At 37.9% G+C, this 22,619-nt stretch overlaps 4 protein-coding genes and 2 non-coding genes across 11 annotated transcripts in view; 4 read left to right on the top strand and 2 right to left on the bottom strand.

Moving 5' to 3' along the window:
* The window catches only part of LOC105559927 (protein nanos), an 11,909-nt gene extending 4,534 nt beyond the window's left edge, over positions 1–7,375 (top strand). Inside the window, exons 2-5 of one of the 3 annotated variants that reach the window (XR_001008783.1) lie at positions 1,722–1,944; positions 2,324–2,470; positions 3,357–3,468; positions 4,535–7,375. Coding sequence is in view for 2 of the 3 variants with exons in the window: in XM_012008587.1 (XP_011863977.1) it covers positions 1,722–1,944; positions 2,324–2,470; positions 3,357–3,366 (380 nt within the window). In the remaining variant the exon portion in view is untranslated. Of the gene's footprint in view, positions 1–1,721; positions 1,945–2,323; positions 2,471–3,356 lie in introns of all 3 variants that reach the window. The other 2 variants (XM_012008587.1, XM_012008586.1) reach the window with 2 other exon arrangements.
* An 833-nt stretch (positions 7,376–8,208) lies between these two features.
* Positions 8,209–8,872, top strand: LOC105559924. The gene has a single exon (XM_012008578.1). The coding sequence runs from the start codon at positions 8,435–8,437 to the stop codon at positions 8,801–8,803; it is 369 nt and encodes a 122-aa protein (XP_011863968.1). The 5' UTR covers positions 8,209–8,434; the 3' UTR covers positions 8,804–8,872.
* A 76-nt stretch (positions 8,873–8,948) lies between these two features.
* LOC105559925 (serine protease 44-like) lies at positions 8,949–11,887 on the top strand. 4 transcript variants are annotated; one of them, XM_012008583.1, is made up of 5 exons: positions 8,949–10,076; positions 10,191–10,353; positions 10,470–10,741; positions 10,826–11,043; positions 11,473–11,887. In XM_012008583.1, exons 1-5 carry the CDS (start codon positions 9,386–9,388, stop codon positions 11,587–11,589), a joined length of 1,461 nt encoding a protein of 486 aa, XP_011863973.1. In that variant the 5' UTR covers positions 8,949–9,385; the 3' UTR covers positions 11,590–11,887. The 4 variants fall into 4 exon arrangements, with proteins under 4 accessions (XP_011863973.1, XP_011863971.1, XP_011863972.1 ...); XM_012008581.1 differs by having other exon boundaries at positions 10,470–11,043; XM_012008582.1 differs by lacking the exon at positions 11,473–11,887 and having other exon boundaries at positions 10,826–11,278.
* A 309-nt stretch (positions 11,888–12,196) lies between these two features.
* Trnah-gug lies at positions 12,197–12,268 on the bottom strand. The gene has a single exon. It is a non-coding gene; the product is annotated as a tRNA-His (tRNA).
* Positions 12,269–12,765: 497 nt separating this feature from the next.
* Trnah-gug lies at positions 12,766–12,837 on the bottom strand. The gene has a single exon. It is a non-coding gene; the product is annotated as a tRNA-His (tRNA).
* A 2,718-nt stretch (positions 12,838–15,555) lies between these two features.
* LOC105559926 (transmembrane protease serine 5-like) lies at positions 15,556–21,701 on the top strand. The gene is made up of 6 exons (XM_012008584.1): positions 15,556–15,856; positions 17,722–18,086; positions 19,631–19,930; positions 20,168–20,436; positions 20,601–20,764; positions 21,153–21,701. The coding sequence occupies exons 1-6, from the start codon at positions 15,560–15,562 to the stop codon at positions 21,354–21,356; spliced, it is 1,599 nt and encodes a 532-aa protein (XP_011863974.1). The 5' UTR covers positions 15,556–15,559; the 3' UTR covers positions 21,357–21,701.
* The last annotated feature ends 918 nt before the right edge of the window (positions 21,702–22,619 follow it).

Here is a 22,619-nt window from a genome sequence, read left to right as displayed (position 1 = left end):
TTTTGGTTACACAAATCTTCTTCTGGGACTTATAGATTCGAAGATATTTAAGGTCCTAATAGTTATTGCCCCACCCTGTATATATATATATGTATAGAGAGAGAGAGAGAGAGAGAGAGAGAGAGAGAGAGAGAGAGAGAGAGAGAGGAAGCTATATAAATTTTACAATTTCTTTTCTCTCTCCCTTTTCACACACACTTATTACACATTAACAACTGATTTTAACAACTATTTTATAAGAGACTTTTATATGAGAAGAGGGCAACTTCACGCGCGAACGTCTTTTTTTGCGCTTCTTAATTACGGCATTGACTACCAATCGTCAGGAATGGACTACCAAACGTCAGTACACGACCACCAAACGAAATGCTATAGTTAAAATGACCTGTGTTATCGGGAAAGCCGAGTTTTGTAAGTGGAGGGCTAACTTCACGCGCGTATGTTTTTTTTGCGATTTTTAATTACAGTATCGACTACCAATCGTCGGGAATGGACTACCAAACACCACCAAACGAGTGATAAAGGTTATTATTGCATTTTCAGTAGTGGGGGGCCCAACTTCACACAGCCATCGACGAGGGGACGAAGACCTATTGAGGTTTCATGCAAGGATACGCGTGTGTCTCACGATGTCCATTTCCGATGACGTCAACGACGTGCCCGGTAAACACTCGAAGCCACCCGGGTCGAGAACGGCCGCGTGCGTGTTTACAAAACCGCGGTCTTATCGAATTACGTTTGCCGGCCGCGTGCATCGTAAAGGGCGGATTTCGATACACGGGGCGTATCTCGCAGCGAGGGAGAGGATCTGGAATATTTATGCGATAGATTCTAGGGCCCGGTCTACAATGAGTCGTTAGAAGTCGGTACTGTGGCCGGTATTTATAGTCTATTCTTATTTCAAAATCATCTTAAGTGTTGTCTTAAGAGGCCAATACGATTGGCCTCTGCGATTGGTTAAAAGCACATTAAGAGTATACTTGAGATAATCTTATTTATATTTAGTGTATTTAGTATGTATAGTATATAAAGTATATACTTAAGATAATCTTAATTATAAGAACGGACTATTAATACCGGCCTATGTGTCGCTCCCTTTTCTTTCACCCAGAATCTGACTGACGACTGAAAGCTAATTTCACAAACGTCTATTAACTGTTGACCAGAGTTCATTCAACTCCCTATCTTTTTCTGTCTTATTAACTAATTGTAAGAGGAAAGAATCGATAAACTTTTGGTTAGCAGTTAACCAACGTTTGTGAAACTGGCCCTAACATCTCATTGTAGACCGTGCCTAAGCCTGAAGGTCAATTCTGTATCTTACACTATAGTGAAAGTGCTAAATGTGAACTAAAAGTTAGAAAGAGACTGGGCTACTCACTTTTAGAATTTTCACTATAGCGTAACATACAGAATTGACCATCTAATCTACAATGTGCTCTTTGCGTCTGTAAACATTCTATTTTAATAAATGCATTTAAAAAGTTTGTGCAAGTTGATTAATTGTAGAGTACAATCGTGCATTGTCGAGAAATTTTGGAAGTGTGGATTTGCTCTTGTACAAAATACAATGTTTCCAATTGCAAGACACACATTGTAGATTAGACTTCAGTTCTCTCTTGCGTCACAGCCGTAGGAAGGAAGAGTCCCTGGCGTTTTTTTCCCTGCACGTGTACAGTCGATTAAAAAAATTTTTTTTACGCTCTTGCGCTTCGTTGCAGTTGAAGAGATAATGGACGAGTTTCGACACAATGGTCGTGACTTCGAGTATTGCCCAGATGTGGACGCAGACGTGTCAAAACAGACTGTATCGCGGCGAAAGAAGAACAAAAAACCTTTGCCAACGGAATGCGTGTTCTGCAGAAATAATGGGGAAGAGGAAACGTACTATCGGCAGCACTTGCTGAAAGACGTCGACGGACGTGTTCTATGTCCCGTTCTCAGGTAGATGTCAAGAAAGGTTTTTATTCTTATCTCGCAGCGTCTAAGCCCGGAACATCCCGAGATATTCGAGGCGTCGACCTACGTCCTTTTTTTTCAGCAGAAAATATGACAAACAAAATTTAGCGTGAAGAAATCTTCATCTTGCCTCTTCGTTTTACTAAATCGGTATAAATCTGTCGTAAGTTTCATAGGACTGAGGCGCCATGGGTGCTGGCTCTGCACTGTCTCACAAATAGTCTCGTCTTTTTAAAAAATCTGCCTGAAGTCTTTGATAACTTCACGAAATATGATATTCGGAATTTCTTTTCTTTGTTTTCCTTTTAACATCGAGTGTCTTGGGTTCGTTACACACGCATAGATAATATTTTTGATTGTTAAGGGCTTATACGTGTCCGATTTGCGGCGCGTGCGGCGATATGGCACACACAGTTAAATACTGTCCGAAGGGCCCCTATAATCCCGGTACCATCAGCACAGCGAATGCTTTTAAACTCTTGAGGAACTCCACGGGAAAACGACGAAGCAAGTAAGAGATGTTGACTTTCTACGCAAGTGTGGAACATTTTCTTTCTCCTAGCGTGGCAATAAATTTCAAGTCTCACGAGCTAATTCGTAAATGCACGCGAATGTATTTCAATTGCACGTACAAATGTAAATAAAAAATGTACAAGTGTATAAATTGTATAGCAAATATAGGAACAAATAATTGTGTGCAGTAAAGAAATCGTAAATGAATAGAAAATGTTCCAACGAATTAAGAAGCAAAGTATAACATAGTCTTACATGTAGTAGGTTCGATTAAGAAAGTGTAATGGCCCCGAACGAAAGTAAACTCCTCTCTTTTTATATTAGGATTTGTACAGTTTACGCAATACGATTTTCTACTCTTTGCTAACACGTGAGGCGTAAGAAGGAACGTTTAAATTACGAGACAGTTATTATTTTAAAATAAACACAGTTTGATAAATGCTGCAATAAAATTTAAAAAAATAATTTTTCACACCGTTCTCTATTCTATGAAAAGAGAATTAAGGAATTTTCGTATAGAAAAGAAACCGTGTCTTCGATAATACATATAAATAAAAATATCATCTTCTAATGCTTCCGCCTTAATAGACTTTCTATCACTCATTTAAAAAAAAAACTATCAGAGCTCAGTGTTGTAAGAGGGAAGAGAAATATTAAGTAAATAAAAATTAAAACTTCACCTTTTACGTATTTTAGTTGTATTTGTAACTTGTGTGTATAAGCACGTAGTGCTCCTTTTTACAATTCACTTTACGATCAGTATTAAGTGAATATTAAAACTCATGTGATATTATTTCTTCATTTCTTAGTCTCTTTCACTTAACAAAAACGATTGTAGATCTCGGATACGTATAATATGTTCTAAGCGAGTTTTTTTTTAATAGGAAGGAGTAAGGAGACAAATTTTCGAGCGTATGTCGATATCAACTGCTGACAGAGGCTATTCCCCGCATACGTCCAAGTGCCAACGAAACAATCTAGTTACTAGGCTATTGTGTACAATGCTTCTCTTATTTACATTTGTCTATAAATAAGAAAAGAGAAGCATGATCAACGTGACCTGACAAACATTTAAGATCTTGAGGCGATCGTTGTCTATCGTAATGTCTTAACGAAGCTGCTCTAAAAGTTTCCTCCGTACGTAATAGGAAATAAGTTGAAATTTTTATCACTTGTTTTCGCTAATGAACCTCTCGTATTCTTTTACTTTTGTATTCTTATCGTCTTATGTCTACAACATAATTACTCGTTACGTATTTCACCACTTGCTTATTTCCCATTTGCACTCAAATTTATAATGCGGAAATTGCACGTAAACTGAACGTCGATTTAGAACGGAGAGACTGGTTTGTGCGTATCTCGAGAGTCGCATGATTGAGTCGGTTCAAGGACACATACACATTGTGTGTTTATTACGACACGTTTGTAAGAGTTAATCGCGATTTTTGTTTACAAAGGAAAGAGACGCGCTTAAACGTACGGAGGAAACTTTTAGAGCAGCTTCGTTAAGACATTACGATAGACAACGCCTATCGATCGCCTCAAGATCTTAAATACTTGTCAGGTCACGTTGATCATCGTATTGATATCCTCGACAAATAAAGTTCAACAGTAGGCTGTCAGAAATGGCATGAATGTGGAATACAGACGTATGTCCGTAAGGTCCAAGCCGTGATACGTTCACAACTCACATCTATATTCCAGTCATCTAGGAAACGGACATACGTCTGTATTCCACATCTATGCCATCCTACTGTTGAACTTTATTTGTCGAGAATATCAATACGATGATTAACGTGACCTGACAAGTTTTTCTCACGTCGGTATTGTAAAAGTTGCACCGCACAAGGGAACGCAATCTCTTTTCCTTGACGATACATACATCCGATACAATGCACGGTTAAAAATATCAAATATGTCGAGTGCTTCCTTTAGCTTTTGAGGTTTTTCGATATCTTCGATCGTGTGTACTACCGGATATGTTTGCGAGTCGTCAAGGAATAGAGATTGCACTCTTTTGTGCAATACAGAATTTACAATAACCGATAACTTGACTTTACAGATATTCGTACGGAGTTCGAAAATCAAAGTATATGCACATAATATTGTGTACAAATTATGTACAATGTATTCATTGCACGTATGCAGATGAGAAGAAAAATCACGTTTCTTAATTTTCTTTGACTTCGAAATAATAACGATCTTTTAAAGAGATCTTAAAGATTTGCCTGTAGACATTTTAGTAATTGTCAGCATCTTATCTTTCATTTGAAAAACTATTTCCTTGTTAAGTTAACACATTGTGCAATCAGGACACCATGCGCATTTTTATTTTAATTAATTTTTTTATTTATTTTTCATTACGGCGTTCAGCGGAACGTTTCGACAACTGTGTGATTACGTCATGATTGCATCTTCGCGAATTGTTATTGAAATGATTCATTTTCTATATATACATATATATATATATATACATATTTTTGTTACTAGTTCCTTAAATGAGAGTTGTGATAATACGTGCCTTAATGGAACGTTAAGTTTTTATATATTATGAGATAGTATAAGTCAAAGACGATAACTCATGCGCACATCACTCAATTAAGAAAATCGGGTGCAGTCATTTGCATCCGCAGATCAAAACGTTCGATATCAACAGAGAGTCTCAACGTTTCCGCAATACGGATTTCAGAACTATCGAAAAGTACAAAAGTTTAAATAATATGCGCATAATTATCGCTCGTACACTGATAACTTTTTATAGTTATCGTGAACATTTAATTTATTTTGCCCCTCTTCCGTCGATATAAACCGACTCATTCTCAATTTTGTACATTTTACGCGCTGTTACCATGTTCAGAGGGAATATTAGATCGAAGTGTTGTCACTGTCAGTTTCACCACGATACTTACAAGGCCGTCGAAACAAAAGCTGCTGCTAAGGCCGCGCTTTCTCATGTTTGTATACGTAGCTGGCTTTCGCTTGGCGGATTTGACAGTTCGTGCAAGGCGCATGGTTTTTTCCCCAGTCGACACTTCTTTTCGGTGTTCCTCGAGATTTAGCAAAGGACACGTTTCACTTTCATATCGTTTAACTTTACAAAATAATAATTAAGAAGAAAATCATATTTGTTGAGCAATTGCTTCAGAAAGTTTAATGTATATGCTCAACAAACAAAACTATATTATAGTAGTGACAACAGATAATATATATTTTTCAGTCTAGTATATTTTTATTTTTGAAGAAGAAGATATCAATTAAACTGTGTCTGAAGCTTGCTCGACACACATGATTTTCTTTTTAATTGTTAGTTCGAGAAGTTTATTAAATAATGCGAATTACGTAGGGACAATCTCGTTACAGAAAGTATGCAGGTTTTTCTCCTTTCTTTGTAAAACTGCCATCCATTAAATAAGTTTCAAGCGTTCCATTTATGTTACGGGTTCACTCAACATTGAAATTTCAGTGAAATTTGGGAACTTTTCTATTTTTTTCTTTTTTTTATTTGTGTGATATAAAAATGTTCAAATGTAGGGTATAAGATATATAGCGTAAGATAACTTAGTTTAGCGTTGTACACGTTGGATTAATTCTACCTCGATAATCAGCTAAAAGTAGCAAATTTGTTTGCAACACTCAACAGATTACATCACGAGTATTTGTTATTAAAGCACACGATCTTTAAAACATTTCAATTCTCTCTCGAAGAGATAAAAAATGCTTCTTCTATTTATCTATGTCTATGTAATTACAGGAAATTATTGCTAAGATTATTATTGATTATAATTATACATATGTGATTTTCAAGAACTTTTAAATGATTTCTCAGGTTATTACAAATATTTGGCGTGGTGATTATTATGATGTGCGTAATTCTAAATTTCGGCCACGTATGCCATTAAAGATTACATTATTTAAGATTACAGATCTGAAGCATACTGAAGATACAAGATCTGAAGCAATTAGATTATTTAAGATTACATTCTTGCACACATCATGCAAGAATTAAGACTTATAGTGCCAAGTGTGTTACGTTTCTAAAGTGTTGATGCATAGTATTCTTGTAATTTGTATTACGAGGCCTACTATTTAATAGTACGAATAAGTGCTTCCTTTCATAAGATGCGCGTCTCGTACCTTAATGGCATACGTGGCCGAAATTTAGAATTACGCGATTGTCGTCACAATAAACCGGACTGATTCATCAGTAAGGTTGCGAGATGACGTTACAGTAATCCGAAACCGTGCAGTAACGTATGCGATTAAGAGCAGCGGCAGGTGATAAGTGCCTTAGGAGCACCAGTAAGAGCCAGATTTCGTATGAAATATTCATACGCAGGATATTCAATAAGAACGAAATTAATAGATTTCAATTTGGACATGTCAATGGTAAATCCAGCGTGTCCAGTTGCACGTTTTACAGAATTGTATAAATATTTATTTTGTCGCAATTAAGCGCCTGCGATGTCGATCGAGGCCCACCCGATTACGCGTTTTCCTGATTCCGAATGTTGGTATCTGCCGACCGATTAAATTTGACGCCAGAACCCAAAAAGCTTTATTGTACCCGCTTGAAACGCGAGCGTGCTCGCGCAATGAAACTTTTTGGTTTTTAGTTTCTTTGTAATTCCCCTCCCCCTCCCTCCTCGCCGTATTAGATCTCCGTTTATTCGGAATTAATCTTGTGCACTGGACACGCCTTTTCTTTTTTGTAGTCGTTCGTATTTTAAGATTATATTCTTGCACATATCGTCATGATAATCGTCACGCCAAATATTTATTTGTAATTAAGGATAATTGTTATCACTTTCGCCATATTAATATATATATATTATTTAAATTTATCTGTACGAAATTGTATTATGTTAAATAATGATTCATAGAGAATATATGCATTTGAATGAAAGGTGTGTTTTTCTCACAATGGGTATATCATCGTTCTTTATTAAATTTTATTCAATAGCAACGTATTATGTAACGCGATAGAATTTATCCGAGATCTGTAATACTTTCTGCACCCTTACGCACAGGTTGAAAATAAATTGTTAAATATTGCCTGACTGCATCTTTTGTGGTATTTGCAATCTATACATTGATCGGTTTGATAATTTATTCGGTGGCCTTTTTTTAAACCGAAGATTCAAAAATTCGTTTTCGTTGAATGAATTGACATTTAATGTAAAAAACGCATTGGCATATTGTCACAACAGTTGTTTTATCTAATTCAATTTTTACTTTCGTTTTCATCATAGAATGTAATATTTGTATTATTTAAATCTCTATGTAATTCTAACTTGCAAGGACGGTAGCACACTGTTTTTTGACGTTTCCTATCGAGTAAGTAGGTCGCATCTTTTGTATTTGACCAGTTAAACGGATCGTCCCTCACATATACGTACATACTGCAGAGCTATAATTATTTAAACATAAAATTTTCAATATTAGTAATGCATTTCACTTATTTAAATGTCGCCTCTATCAGGTAAGTTCTTTGTATTCACCCGGGTAATAATTTTTTCGTTCTATAAAAATATTCTACAATAGTTACATTACTTGCATTTTTATATTTAATTTTATATTACAAATATTTTTATGTTTAATTATATATTAAAAAGAACTGTTAATATATATCATTAATTTAATTTTCTTTATCTCGCTGATAAGAATTTTCAATAATTTCTCTATATCATCTAAATATTTTATTTTTTGTGCAACCTAATTTTTTTATGCAAATCCCTGCTCTTCATATTTTTACACGCACGCCGGTGCGTGACGCGTTGCTATTATATTTTGCCTTCGAAAATTCGGTCGTGTGACAAAAGGTAATACGCTATTGGCGTCATATCTGCATCCGAACGTTCTCCATAAACCCGGGAAACACCAACACATCCTGTATACGTAAACGCGTGCTCGTGTTAAAAAATCGTTCAATAGACAGCGAGCCACCGGATAATAACGACCCATCATGTCACGGTTCTACGTGTCGCTGGTGAACGTAGTTGCCGTCGCGTTGACAATGATCAGCGTCGCGAGCACCTCGGAAAAAGTGAATCGCGGACTCGGTCAGATCGAAAAACCGATCATGTTTCGAGCTGGTGACATAGGCTCTTTAAAAAATCGGGACGTGGTACCATTTGCCGATTCGTCGTCTATTTTCTTTTTACGCAAATGCAAACCGCAGTATCAGTATCAGAAGCTAGACAGGATCGATCCTACTACTACTACTACCACCACCACTGCCGCTCCGAGAGCTTGCATCTGCGTACCTTTCTACCTATGCGACAGTAATCGGACTATTATCACCGATGGAAGTGGAGTAATCGACGTGCGGTGAGTTAATCATCAAATTTATTTTTAATTTATTAAACACGTGCCATCTAAGGGGCTAAACTTATCCATTGTTATTTATTACTAGCAACCTAAAGAGATTATCGTGTTTTAATAATCAAAGTTCGAAATTTTTAATCGGTATTGCTGGCCTATTCAGGTTTTAATTAATTTTAATCCAGCCCAATTGTTTTACATCCGTACAAAATTTTAATTTATCACCTTGTTATTTTAATTTCATCTATTTGCTTTTATCGAGTTTCAACTTTACTTTATTCTAAACCTGATTTATTTTTACTTCTCCCTTTAAATAATAAACTTTAAGTATACTTATACTTAGTTTGTTGGCTAAATTGAATTTCTCAAATTATTCGACACTGATGATATCAAAAGGGTTAAATAAAATAGACAATTAAAATAACGTGTGCTTAGGACCGGTGGTCGACGGAGATGCACCGGAGACTTTGAGGTCTGCTGCTATCCGCCAAATGCCACGACAACTACGACGCCTCGTCCAACGAGAACCTACCCAACTAGACCAACCTACCCGACTAGACCAACAACAACAACAACAACAACGTCATCTCCAATGACATTTCCAACTGCAATACCAACAGCTCCGACGATACTTCCCAACTGCATCTGCGTGCTGATGTCGCAATGCGCTCCTAACGGAATAGTCACCATCTCCGGCGAGGGTATAATAAATCCGCGGTACGGATTGTGCCCCGGCAACTTGGTCTGCTGCAGCATACTGGCGAACACAACGACAAGTCCCCCGACAATGATGACCACGTCTACACCGCCTGGAGAGACGCAACTGTGCTTCGTTTGCGGCAATCTCACTGTATGTTACACCTGCATGACCGTCAGCACGTCCGACGGTGGTAGCATGATAGATCCTAGATTCTCTCAAGTTTTATCGCAAGGAAATATTTGCACGGTGACAAACATACCGTCCTGCCGGAGTACGTCGTCAAACGCGCCGCTTACGGACCTGGGTTCGTTGAAGAACCGTGGTACATCGCAGGAATGTTACTGCGTCAAGACCTGGCTGTGTTCCGAAGGAAACGAAGTCAGTCCGGATGGTCTTGGCATAATTGACTCGAGATTCACGTTGTGCTCGTCGGCAGATCAAGTGTGCTGTCGGCTCGCAGGTATCAGTCCTCGGGGTCTTCGCAACGCTGGCGCCTTCGTGTCCTCGGCCAGGGGTCCGAACGAACCGGCCAATCGCTCCCCGCAGGCCGGTTGTGGTGTACAGAGCAATGGTTACGCGCCGCGTAAGTATAAACCGTGGTCGTTGTACTCGTGTCTTGGTGAAGTAGAAATTCAGAACAGTGTATCAGGTTGCTATAGGCTGTTGCTTGAACGATAATGACAACAATCGCTTACAGCGCAGCCTGTTCCACCTGACTCCGAGGAAACCTATTTCGCTGAATTCCCATGGATGGTCGCGCTTCTCCTAAGGTCCACGACCGACAGTCCTTACGCTTTCCAGTGCGGTGCCTCGCTGGTCACCAACGGAGCCGTCCTCACTGCCGCCCACTGCGTCGTCAAGTACGTGTAGACGAAAAATGCAGGAAACGTTTCAACGAAGCGATTTTTCAAAACATCTCTCGTACTCTTGTCGGTCCTAATTGTTTCATTTTTTCTCCGTCTTGATCTACCGACAGTCAAAAGCCCGAGAATTTGATCGCACGCTTCGGACAATGGAACATAGGAAACAGCACACAACCGTTGCCTATTCAAGAAGCGAAAATTTTCGCGATAGCTGTGCATCCGTCGTATTATGGCGGCGGGCTTTTCCACGATGTGGCCGTCCTCATTTTGGCAGAACCAGTCACTTTTAGCGCGAACGTCCTGCCGATTTGCCTTCCCGAACAAGGTACGGTCTTCTTGGCCGGGTCCAGATGCTACGGACTAGGATGGGGCAGCGATTCGTTCGGTGAGCCTCAAGTTGAGCTTACACATTTCCGCGTATCACTTCTTTCGGCTTATCAGAAAGCATTCGTTCGTAATCACGTTACAGAGTCGGGAGGGCAATATCAGGCCGAGCTTCGAAAGGTGAATCTTCCTATCGTCGACCAAGAGGATTGTCAGACGCGTTTACGAGGCACGAAATTGGGCCAATACTTTGAACTGCATGGGTCGTTTATCTGCGCCGGCGGCGAAGCGAATAGAGACACGTGTCGTGGCGACGGCGGTGGACCGTTGGTTTGTCAAGCTACTACGGGACAATTCTTTCAGGTGAGCCATTATTTTTATGTTATAATCTGGTTTTCTGCACATTGGAAAGAATTCAGCGACGAGGAAAATGGAATAGACAGATATTTCCTTCGCATTAGAAAGAATTTAGCGACGAGGAAAGTGGAATAGACGGATATTTCCGTCACATTAGAAAGAACTCAGCGACGAGGAAAGTGGAATAGACAGATCTAATACCTGCTGCTTCCTTAATTTTCCTTCGAATGTTTTCCTTTTATTTCAAGCGTCAATGTGACTTAACGTTGTCATACTAATTAGACTCTTTCAACCGTTGTTTTTTAAATTCTCGTTTATCTATTATTAATTTTAATTGTTAATCAAATTAATTAAAGTGCGAATTAAATCGTGCTAAGCTCGCGGGCATTTTTATATTGAACAAGAGAAATAAACTTGGATAAATTCCTATGACAGGCTGGCATCGTATCGTGGGGTATTGGCTGCGGAGCGTCTAATGTACCTGCGGTGTACGCCAGCGTTTCGCAACATCGTCAATGGATAGATCAGCAGTTTGCAACTTATGGCGTTTAATGTGTGTCGCATGTAGTACGTTTAACGACATTTCCAATTCAGCAACTGCGATTACGTTCCGTGTACGTACGCTAATATCACGCGCATAACTTACGACAACTGTTGTAATAATAATAAAATGCAACGATAGTTTTATAACTTTGTGTACTTTACGTTATTCATTTTAATTCGCTCGAGCAACCTGTATTTTTTTTAAGTCTTCCGATCGTACAGTAATAAATGCGTCATAATCGCATTCTTCGAGAACGAGTATCAGAATGTATTTGTTTTAGCTAATATCGATAGCTGCGTAACACATAAACCTTATCGCAGTACGATGAACGTGGGAAAGACTCGGAGGTCAAGCGTATCGTCGTCCTAGTTCTAGAGCAAATAATTTCTCGTACGTACTTTGACTTATAAGACGCGCGAAAACAATTGTTTGCTATAAAGTTGAGCACGATTTAACGGGACTAATCTGGAGACACGACCAAGAAAAGTTGCCCTATAATAGGAAACTCTCTGAAACCCTCGTAGCGAACCCTCGTATTCGCACACTACGTTATCTGGATATGAATAATCAAAAAAATCACAAAAAAGACTTCCACCGTGACAATGTTATACACATTGCCGTGACCAGGATTCGAACCTGGGTTACTACGGCCACAACGTAGGGTCCTAACCACTAGACGATCACGGCTGTTGGAAGAACTGCACAGAGACGCGAAAACTGAGCACAATGTTCGCGCCGGTAAATAGAAAAATTCTAAACAATTAAATATATATTTCTACTTATTGTTAGAGAGTTGTAATAAGCAACACGGCAAATATTATACGGCAATTATTTACGATAAGATGATTGTGTGTAGCGAGAATAATTGTATTTAGAATTGTGCAAAAGTTAATATTTTTCTTATATATAATATTATATTAAATTTATATTAACTATTTTTTTCTCTCCCTTTTTCTGTACAAATTCAACAAATGCTGGAAATAAATAACTGACAGTTGACAACGTTAATAATTAAAAACTATTCTCCGCAACAAACACGCATATTGATAAATTATTTTGCAAAGAGAAACATTTCGCTCTTTAAATACAAAATTTTGCGTAATTGCAATTCTCGAGCACACAATTTGACGTTACTATGAAAATTAATAAAAAAAAAGCTTCCACCGTGACAATGTTTTTCACATTGCCGTGACCAGGATTCGAACCTGGGTTACTACGGCCACAACGTAGGGTCCTAACCACTAGACGATCACGGCTATTGGAAGAACTGACTCCAGTACCGTAGAATCGAACAGAAGACTTCTACCAATCTAATACTCTTCTAATAATTAAATATATAATTTGTTTAGTACAATTGTACAATAAATTGTATAACAAATTTCATCACTTGTGCTGGAATAATTATATATAAGAATAATATGAGACTTTGATTATAGAAATTAACATTTCCTTTATGTAAGTATGTATAATATTTTTTAGAAACGTTACATATTTGTGCACTAAATTGAAAAAAATAGTATCCACTTTAATTATTATGTTTTACATATTTGTGTTTTTTGCAGCGCAATTTCACCGAGTTCAAAGTATCTCACGATAACGTAATCGCGATATTTGTGCGGGTAAAGGCAACATTTATCGCATCAAGTATTGAACTTTGCTTATAAAAAGCAGTTTTATTTTATTTTTCTTTGAGAAGTCAAATTTTGGTCAACTCGGATGAGTCTCAATTCGAGCTGTGTTTTCGAAAGACACGCTCGATCGTGGATTGAGCAATGCCTCAGTATTGCAAAATTGAATTATGTATTTAAGCATAAAGTCGACAAAGCATTTTATTGACTTTTTTACGTAAAGATGCGCACATAGGAAATAGTTGCCAATGATGCAGCCTCATTTGCGTTTTCGAAGAGGGACAATCGTTTCGCTAAGCTATGCATTCATGAGTTCCTGCTAACAATTAATTATTATTACCGCGATAGTATCCTTTGCATTCTTACAAAATATTTTAATGTCTGCAATTCCTTCCGAATGTTGCAGCAGTTTCGTCAATTTCTTTCACGAAAGCGTTATGAGAGAACAAAACGATTTGTTTTACGATTGCGCAGTCTATCACAAAGGAATCCTCAATTTTTCGAATATTAGCGCCTATAAAGTTTTTAACCCATTCATATTTTTTTGCAAAGTGCTTGCTATATCGAGCTGATAAATGGTGTCATTTATATTTCTCGCGCACGGTAAAACGGAGACGGTAAGCGGCACTTCCGATCACACAGATATTATGTCGAATGAAACGCTATTGCAACACCTGACGGACAATACCTGATGATATTACGTGTCACCTGAATCGTGTGCAACCAAACAGCATGACAATCTCGACAATCTCTCTCTCCCTTTCTGTAATGACGTGCGTCATTAATGACGTTTAAGTGGCACATACGACCGACTGTATCCATTTTTTAACGTGCTTTTCCTCTAACGAGACATTAGACAAATCGGAGTAGATTACTTGTACATCATACTTGTGTTCCCATATTCCCACTAGCCTTAAGAAGACGACAGACTATTGTACAGATATTACGTGTAAAAAGAGAAAGAGAATGACGTAAACGTTACTGACCTATGGCATTTTTCTCTCATAATTTTTTTAGTTCATATTGATATTTGCAAATTTATTGTCGTTATTTCTTTTTTTCAGGTAAGCTGCGCGGAGAAAAATCATGAAATAAGACGTCTGTTGTCATCTTTGTAATGCCTTCTAAAGAATGATCCAGGTTCGTGCACATATACAGCCTTGACCAAAAATATTTGCCATAAACCTCAATGACTTTAAATTATTTTACATTCAGGTTAAATAAGCAATGCCAGTCGATGACTTTCAGTTTTTTTTATAACGATTTATGGCGTATCACACAGTACTATGAGGACATTTCACTAGTTTTGCGATTGGTGTTTTATTTTTCCTTCTTCAAAAAGTAATTGTATTTTCAAACGTTCAGCTAAATCCAAACGTTTAGCAAAATAATATTGTTCTTTAGAGTAAGTCTATAAATTGGAGATTATTAAGCAATGTGCACACTTCGAGCGACCACAGTAAACTAAATACAAGCAAAATGCAAGTTTGATACGGTAAACGTATCGCGACTTGTCCTCGCGCGTTTATAATGAGATGCCTCATTTAAACTTTAAGTCATTCAGTTTAGCGGGCAGGCACGTAACAATATACAAAATAGTTGGTTGGAGTCAAAAGAAGTTACATTTCTAAGAATTGAAGGGGTGGCAAATAATTTTGGCCAAGGCTGTACTTGACCTTAACATAAAAAATTTGTGAATCCGCGACTTTTTACGAAATGCATTACATAAGACCACAGCATAAGACCATTCAATTAAAACTTGTAAATAAACGATTGCGAAAATCGTATTTGAGTTTTACGAACATTGGCAATTACTTAGAAGAAAAGAACATTAAGGTAAATACAACGTTACATCCACGCATCTTCAGCCAAATGATTCATTGAAATTTGTTATTGAGACGTTTATCCTCCAACGGTTCTTGCATAAAAAAACATGAATAAACCTTTTCGATTTGATTGGCTTGTTAGCTTAGAACCATTCACTCAGGGTCAACAACTACAGAAAACCTTGGTAAGGATTGAAACTGGTATCAAGGAATATATTATTCCACGGTGAGCACAATTGAAAAAAGAAACTAAGGAAAGACTACGAATTTATCGTAAGTATATCCGCGTTCTACACTCGAATTGAAATTATAGTTAAATAAACTGTTTGTCTGTTACTTATGGTTTGTAAGGATCTGGGGACAAAGATCAGAACTGGCATTTTTCAAGCAACTTATTTACCTAGTTCGTACAATCCCCTGTTTTAAAACAACAGTAAGGCCTCGCTTGATCATTATTGACCCTCGGTCAGTTGAGTCGTTAGATACATATATTTTTCAGATAATTTTTTCGTACGTTATGCGTCATGGACACGGGGGATTTTTTTATCAAGGGGACGCGTGAGTTTCTACATTGGAATTTCCAGGAAAACGACGTCGGTCCTCAGGATCAGTGTATAGGTGGGAAATGCCGGTTCTCCAAGTCTCGGAGTAGTAACGACAGAAGGAAAGTGGGGAGAATTCACGATAAACGCGCTCGGAGTAGGGATCCTCTGGACGTACAGAGGAAATCACGATTCTTTACTCAGAGCCGTGGCGCTAATCGGGCATCGCTGCTCCGAGCAGAAGGTGCTTGTTCGCTGTTCATCGCGTGTTTCCTTTTGGTGAGTACCACAATTTTTATCGGGATTTAAATAGACTTGCTTCTCGAATGCTAATAGTAAAATTTGCCATTTGTTCGTTTATTCGAAGGAGAGAGAGAAAAAATTCGGAGAATATTGTATAATTTTTTTATGTCACCTTGGCGGTTAAAATTTCAATAAAAATCGTCATTATTCGAGAATAACCGATAATATCGAACTTGTTCTGTCTGCTTTAACAGAAAATGATCGCGTTTATCATATTAATTTATATAATCACAGTAAAGATTATGTAATTTCGAGACGTAAAATTATCCTACCGTAGCTAATCTTCCTTCGTAATTTCTTGTTGCAAAATTTTTGCAATTCCTGAACTTTAATTAGGCCAACGCTGATACCGGTTTAACGAAATATGTTGATCTACTAGTTTGTGGTAATCCAAAAGGTCAGTGGCAGGTAATTTTAAATAATTAAGTGTACCGTACGAAAGATTTTACGGCCGAAACTGTTATACAATGTGCTGTCGCGCTACCGTGTAATTTCGACGTATCGGCTATCAAATTAATGGGATTCACGTGGTAAAAAGTATCGAAATATGTTGGGGCGAATAAATGGTACAGCATTTCTAATCTCGTGCTGCGTCTATCGTCAGAGCGTGTTTACGCGCACGAAGAAATTAAACTATATTTATATAATAACACGTATCTGCGTGCATCTTCATTGCGGAAGCACTTCGAGGATAGCGCTAATTATCTGATAATAATCAAATGTCCTGAATAATTGTGCGGTCAAATTATTGCGACGCGCGTGTGTTCCGTAATCACGTTTTCAGAAAAGATTACAAGTATCCTGTCCGAAAGAAGATCGAGCGCCTTCACTTAACGTCGAATTAAACGTTTGAAGTAGTCTCGTTATTACTGTTGCAAGAATATCTCAGAAGTGCGATAGTAACTTTGATTTTTATCGCGCGATAATATTTTTTTTAAATAGAATTCATGTTTCATAGATCGGACGAAAGAATATTAATTGTTAAATAATTCATGCGTCGCGTGTGCCATCATTCGTTACAATTGTAATTTCAGAAATTATCGTGGACTTAGATATCTGTGATCAAAGTTTGGATTCTCTTTGTTCTAATTGAACGCCGAGTTTTTACTGACTCGTTACGCTTATCGTGAATTGCTGGAATTGTAGAATACACAATACAATTCAATCTCGTGTTCCAGTAACTCGGGAGAGTCCCGAGAAGTAGAAAAATGGTAAAGTTTACCGAAGCATATAGGAAATGTATATATTATATTACTAGTGTGTATCTCTACTTCTTCATTATTCTGCACTTATTATAATTTTTCGAAATATAATCTTTTTTTGTAGTAAAAAGATTTTTATTTGGGGGCAAATCACTTGTGATAGGATGAAGAATAAAGCAGCAAGCCTGTTCTATGTTGCATTTTTACATCAACTTCGAAAAATTCCGCGATGTTCGATGTTATTTCCTCGTAAATTTAAAATATACGTCCTCTATTCTGTCGATGCATCGTATAAACACGTTATCTAGATTCAGATGCGCTCTTTTATTGACTAATGCTTCTCGATGATAGCCGAGAATGACCGAAGACTAAATTGCCTCACGTTAATGATCGCACGAAAGATAATGTGACGAGGGATCTCACGAGCTCCTTGCAATTAGTTTGTGTTTACTTCCTTCGATTTTCTAACTAAAAAAGCGAGACACCGCTGCGTCTCATCACTATTTATAGCTTCGTAAAAGAAGGTATCTCTCCTTTATGACTGTCATTGCGAAATCATCAAAAAATCAGTTTAACTATGATCGTTCTGCAACGTTGCCTCCGATACGATACACCACTTTTCGCATTTGCTTCAGGTAGATCAGCCAAGAGTCCTTGGCGCAAACCATGTGGCGACTGGTTCTCGCGTTGGCCTTGGTCGGCGTGACTTTGGTGACGGCATTGCCCGCGGCGCAACAAAACGACGGTGGCCTCTCAGCTCTCATCGATGAGACATTCGGCAATGCTAAGACGACACCTCCGTCAGTGCCTCAGATAGACGGCGACCTCGACAGCCTTATCAGAGACGTCTTCCAGACCGGAAACGGCACCACTACCCCCAGAACTGTCATTCTCGGCACAGAGAATCAAACACCCGCGAAGCCCCTCGACTGCGAATGCGTGCCTTATTATCAGTGCAAGGAAGGCAAGATCGTGGAGAACGGGGTCGGCATTATCGATATCAGGTCCGATTTTGATGATAAGAAGGATGACAAGGGGTGAGTTTGTTGACCAAAGATCGATGTCTCGACTGGTTTTCTTACCGGACGGCGATGGATCACGGCATGCTGTAGAATTTTCGTCCACGACAGATACGTGGCGGATGGATGGTTAACGCTCCTATTGGTATCGTAAAATCGAGGTTGGAAAACTTTAACCACTACTAAGCCTCGGTACATCTGTACACGACGATAACTAGTAGCTCGTTCCTATTGTCTTGCGCAAGAATCTATTCACTTTGATCTCCTCGTTTTCAACTAAATTACTAAATTGGTGCCGGTGTATCCTATAACGCACGATTCTATTTTTTTATTACTAAGATGTGCGTAGTGATATTTAACATAATCTAATCTTTTTCTAAATTCAGATTTAAAAAAGGAGTACACTCTCGCATCTCTTCATTTCTTTACAATTATTTTCTGCTTTATGTAAAAATAATACACAAAAATGGAATTTCTTCTTAATAGTTTGATAAAACGAATAGGATAGTGTTTTGCAAAAATTATTGTTGTAAAGGTGTTTCTTTAGAGACTGATTCTAAAAGATTCTAATGCAAAACATTCTTTCACAAGAATTTTCCTTGTGAATCGATACAAGACCTTACTATTTATTACTTCATTTACGTTTTTGTAACGTAACAACAAATAATGTTGAATACGGTTATGGCATGGCTATGTTACAAGCATAGTTAAGTTACAAGTAGTTCGAACCGTGCATGGAGAGTGAGTGTGTTAGAAGGAAGTGTCGCCGTGTCGATGTTGCTCAATTAGGAATGGTTTGCGATTTCTTTTGTTACCCGACTCTGGACACAATATATACCGCGCAATAATAAATGACGTAATTAAATTAAATATAATTAAATTCCGTATGGCAGTTAATGCTCATTGAGAGTATTGTATTGTTATAATATTCGAAACTGAAATTGAAACGCTCGGAATGTGGTATCACGTTCAAAATTAATTACTCCGGAATCAGAAGTCGGCGCGAGATTAATTTTTACTAAAAACACTCTCCGTGTATGGCCGAATTTTTATTCGGATACTTTTATCCTGCTAAGATTAGATTTTGAGTATTCTGATCGGTAGGTTATTAGACGATTTATTGTTTTTAGCATGTCGTCATACTATTCTCGCCGCACGAGACTATCTTTGGACAATGAAATTCCTCTGGATTTGGACAATAATATATGCTATCCTAATATTAAGCACAATTTCAGTTGACTGATAATTAAGCTAGAGAAGAAACAATTGTCGGAAACTTTTTAAATTGGCTACCTTTATACTAATATTCAGCTGATTCAAAAAATTATTTAACAAATTGTCAACGAAACATTGCTCTTTAAAATGTCATCAAAATTAAGAATTTGAAAGTTGCAAAATCTATCATCAATCTTTCTCGGATATTCTTCAAATTTTTCTTATATTTTTTTCCATATACTAATAAACGATCGGATCTATTAATTAGGGTAATTTATCCTCGCGTTTTCACGATCACGTTGTGGGATATTTAGAGCTCTTGGACCATGCGAGAACTACTTGGATGTTTGCTGCAAACCGCCGGATCTACAGCCACCATCCACGCCTCCACCGACCACTAGGACCGGATGTGGACGGCGAAATCCTGAAGGAGTCGGCTTCAGGATCACCGGCCAGTCTGATAATGAGGCCCAGTTTGGCGAGTTTCCGTGGATAGTGGCTATTTTGAAGGAAGAGGCTATCGGCACTGACGGCCAGAAATTGAATGTTTATCAATGCGGTGGAGCTCTTATCCACAGACAAGCCATTCTCACTGCGGCTCACTGCGTCAATGGGTCAGTAATCTTGTCACGAATAACTTTGCGATAACAAATAACATTTTTACGAATACTCGATAACCTCCCAGCGAGAAATGACTCGTCAATCGACGTCGATTCGACGTCGTTTCAAAGTTTCAAACTTAGTTAACAAATATCTCGGGAATAGAAAGAGAGAGAGTGACTATTATGCATTTATATCTGTTACTCGTTGTCCATTATTTCTCCAATTTAACAATGCATTTCGACAAACAGGAAGCAACCACACGAGCTGAAGATTCGCGCGGGTGAATGGGACACGCAGACGAAGAACGAGATCTATGCGCATCAAGATCGTGACGTAGAAAGGGTAGTGGTCCACGAGGGTTTCCACTCGGGTGCGCTTTACAACGATTATGCCATCCTAATCCTGAAGACCCCAGTCGATTACGCGGAGAACGTTGATATCGTGTGTCTACCGGAACCGAACACGGACATCGACGGGTCCAGGTGTTTCGCCAGCGGTTGGGGAAAGAACATATTCGGTACGTTTTAGTGTGCGAAAGAAATACATCGATTGAATTTCTCCGCAAGATCTCTAATTTAGTGTATTACAGCTGTCTGCAGCGACCGACTAATAATGATCTAGATCAGCCCCTGAATATACGCAACCGGCATAATGATCTCATTTGGCGATTTTTAATTATAGGTAAAGAGGGACGTTATCAAGTGATCTTAAAGAAGGTGGAACTTCCTATAGTACCTCGCGACACGTGCCAAAACATTATGCGTACTACCAGATTGGGAAAATACTTTGTTCTAGACAGAAGTTTTATCTGCGCGGGTGGAGAGGAAGGAAAAGATACCTGCAAGGTAAACCAAAGGATATCTCCCACAAAAATTCCTCGAACCCCCGAAGATTCCTTTGAAATTCGTATCATATTTCCCTACAGTTTTGGCATTTCAGCATAATTGCGGAATACGCAATTCTGGAGACTTAAAAATTTCCTACGAATTGTAAAAAATCTATTCTAGAAGATCCGCGTGATAACATTCAGAGTCGATTATTTTCCAACTTCCTCGCGTTCATTATCATTATACTCTACGAGAAGAGGAGTATCAACTGAGATAACAATTTTTTTTATCTTTTAGTTTATACAGAATCGAGCACGATTTTTCCCGATGTCTGCAAAGAAACTTTCCATGTTTCTCTCCATTTTCTATCAAGTAAAAGATTGACTTTTCGATCTTTTCGTTGCAGGGTGACGGTGGAAGTCCCCTCGTGTGCCCTCTAAGGAACGACCCGAAGAGATACGTTCAAGCTGGCACTGTAGCCTGGGGACTTGGCTGCGGCGAGAAAGAAATTCCCGGCGTTTACGCTAACGTAGCCTACGGCCGTCGATGGATCGACGAGCAAATGGCCTTTTACAATCTAGATAACACCGTCTACCAATATCCCAACTGATCATTCTCATCCGATGTACCAATGTCGACCACCCGAATTTTTTTAAAAATTTTTAGTAGAGCATTTATCACAGATTAACGTTTAAGTACTTCTTTTTACGTCAAATAATTCTATATTGAGAACAAATGTGACGTTCAGCGAGCTACACGCGTTGACAAAATTCCACGAATCTCTCTAATAGTAAAAGACCTGCGTTATTTTATGTTCGCAGTTTGAATTACGCGTTTGAAAGTTATTGTTGATTTATGTATGCGGCGAAAAATGAATAAGACTTGTAAAAATCAATGCATGGCATTTTGTATATGACGCACCAGCAAGTAATACATTTTTACGAAAAACACAGGAGGGAAAAGACGATATTAATTCATTTCCTATTAAAACTTTTAAAATGTGTAATTATTTCTGATTAATCAGCTATTGATTTGATGACGATAAACTATAAAACTTTCCATTCTTTTATGAAGGTAATTATAAAGTTCTTGTACAGCTTTAAAACTTTCATAATCGACCTATGCGCGACTAAATAAATTTTTGCAAAGTGTTGGCACTATAATTTAGTGGAATTTAGTATAAATTAAGAATGATCTATTTATATAAATTTTTCTAACAGATTGATTGAAAGAGGTGAATTAAATGTGAATCGATTTTTAATTGGACCACGTTTATTAATTTTAAATCTATTGAATTTCTTTTTATGAGGACTTATTGAGATTATTATTCAAATTATTTAACTAACAAAAGCTCGTTTTCTAAATAATCTACAGACTAGATTAGTAATTCTGGATTTTATTGTAAAAATTACGATAAAAACTGAAATATAAATTCCTTTGCGTATTCTTTTTACACGTGAATTGTGTTATATATAGAACAGAAATTAAGAGAAGCTTTAAAGCTGGACAAAAATTTGTGAATCATTCTATATGTTACATCAATAGTTGAGAAAACTATAAACGACTTGAGGAAGGAGCACGCTGATAAATAACTGCTGACCATCGCTGATAAATTCAGTCCGATGGATCTCGCGATACGTTTTACACTTCAATTTTCCCAATTAATCAATGCGAATATAGTAAAGCATAGTTGATTTATAATAGATTCGATGAAGAATCCGAACTACGAAAACGCCCACGCCTAAGATGCCACGTGGAATTTTCTGGTGGCTCGTAGAAATTGTCAATTTTTGGTAAAATTGACGACAATATATCGTATTGCATTAAATCAAATGTGCCTAAAGGCTGGTCTACAATACATGGAGTAAGCTGG

This window comes from Vollenhovia emeryi, unplaced genomic scaffold, assembly GCF_000949405.1.
Source record: "Vollenhovia emeryi isolate VEMERY1.0 unplaced genomic scaffold, V.emery_V1.0 DF939249.1, whole genome shotgun sequence".
Lineage (NCBI taxonomy): Eukaryota > Metazoa > Arthropoda > Insecta > Hymenoptera > Formicidae > Vollenhovia > Vollenhovia emeryi.
The sequence above is the reverse complement of the archived record's forward strand: the minus strand, read 5'-3'. Positions and strand labels throughout refer to the sequence as shown.

Coding starts and splice junctions, on each gene's coding strand:
- LOC105559924 (XM_012008578.1), top strand. CDS start 8,435: ATGTCACGGTTCTACGTGTCGCTGGTGAACGTAGTTGCCGTCGCGTTG.
- LOC105559925 (XM_012008579.1), top strand. CDS start 9,386: ATGACATTTCCAACTGCAATACCAACAGCTCCGACGATACTTCCCAAC. Junction 10,077..10,190: donor GAGCAATGGTTACGCGCCGC/GTAAGTATAAAC, acceptor AATCGCTTACAG/CGCAGCCTGTTCCACCTGAC. Junction 10,354..10,469: donor GCCGCCCACTGCGTCGTCAA/GTACGTGTAGAC, acceptor ATCTACCGACAG/TCAAAAGCCCGAGAATTTGA.
- LOC105559926 (XM_012008584.1), top strand. CDS start 15,560: ATGGACACGGGGGATTTTTTTATCAAGGGGACGCGTGAGTTTCTACAT. Junction 19,931..20,167: donor GCGGCTCACTGCGTCAATGG/GTCAGTAATCTT, acceptor TTCGACAAACAG/GAAGCAACCACACGAGCTGA. Junction 20,437..20,600: donor TTGGGGAAAGAACATATTCG/GTACGTTTTAGT, acceptor TTTTAATTATAG/GTAAAGAGGGACGTTATCAA.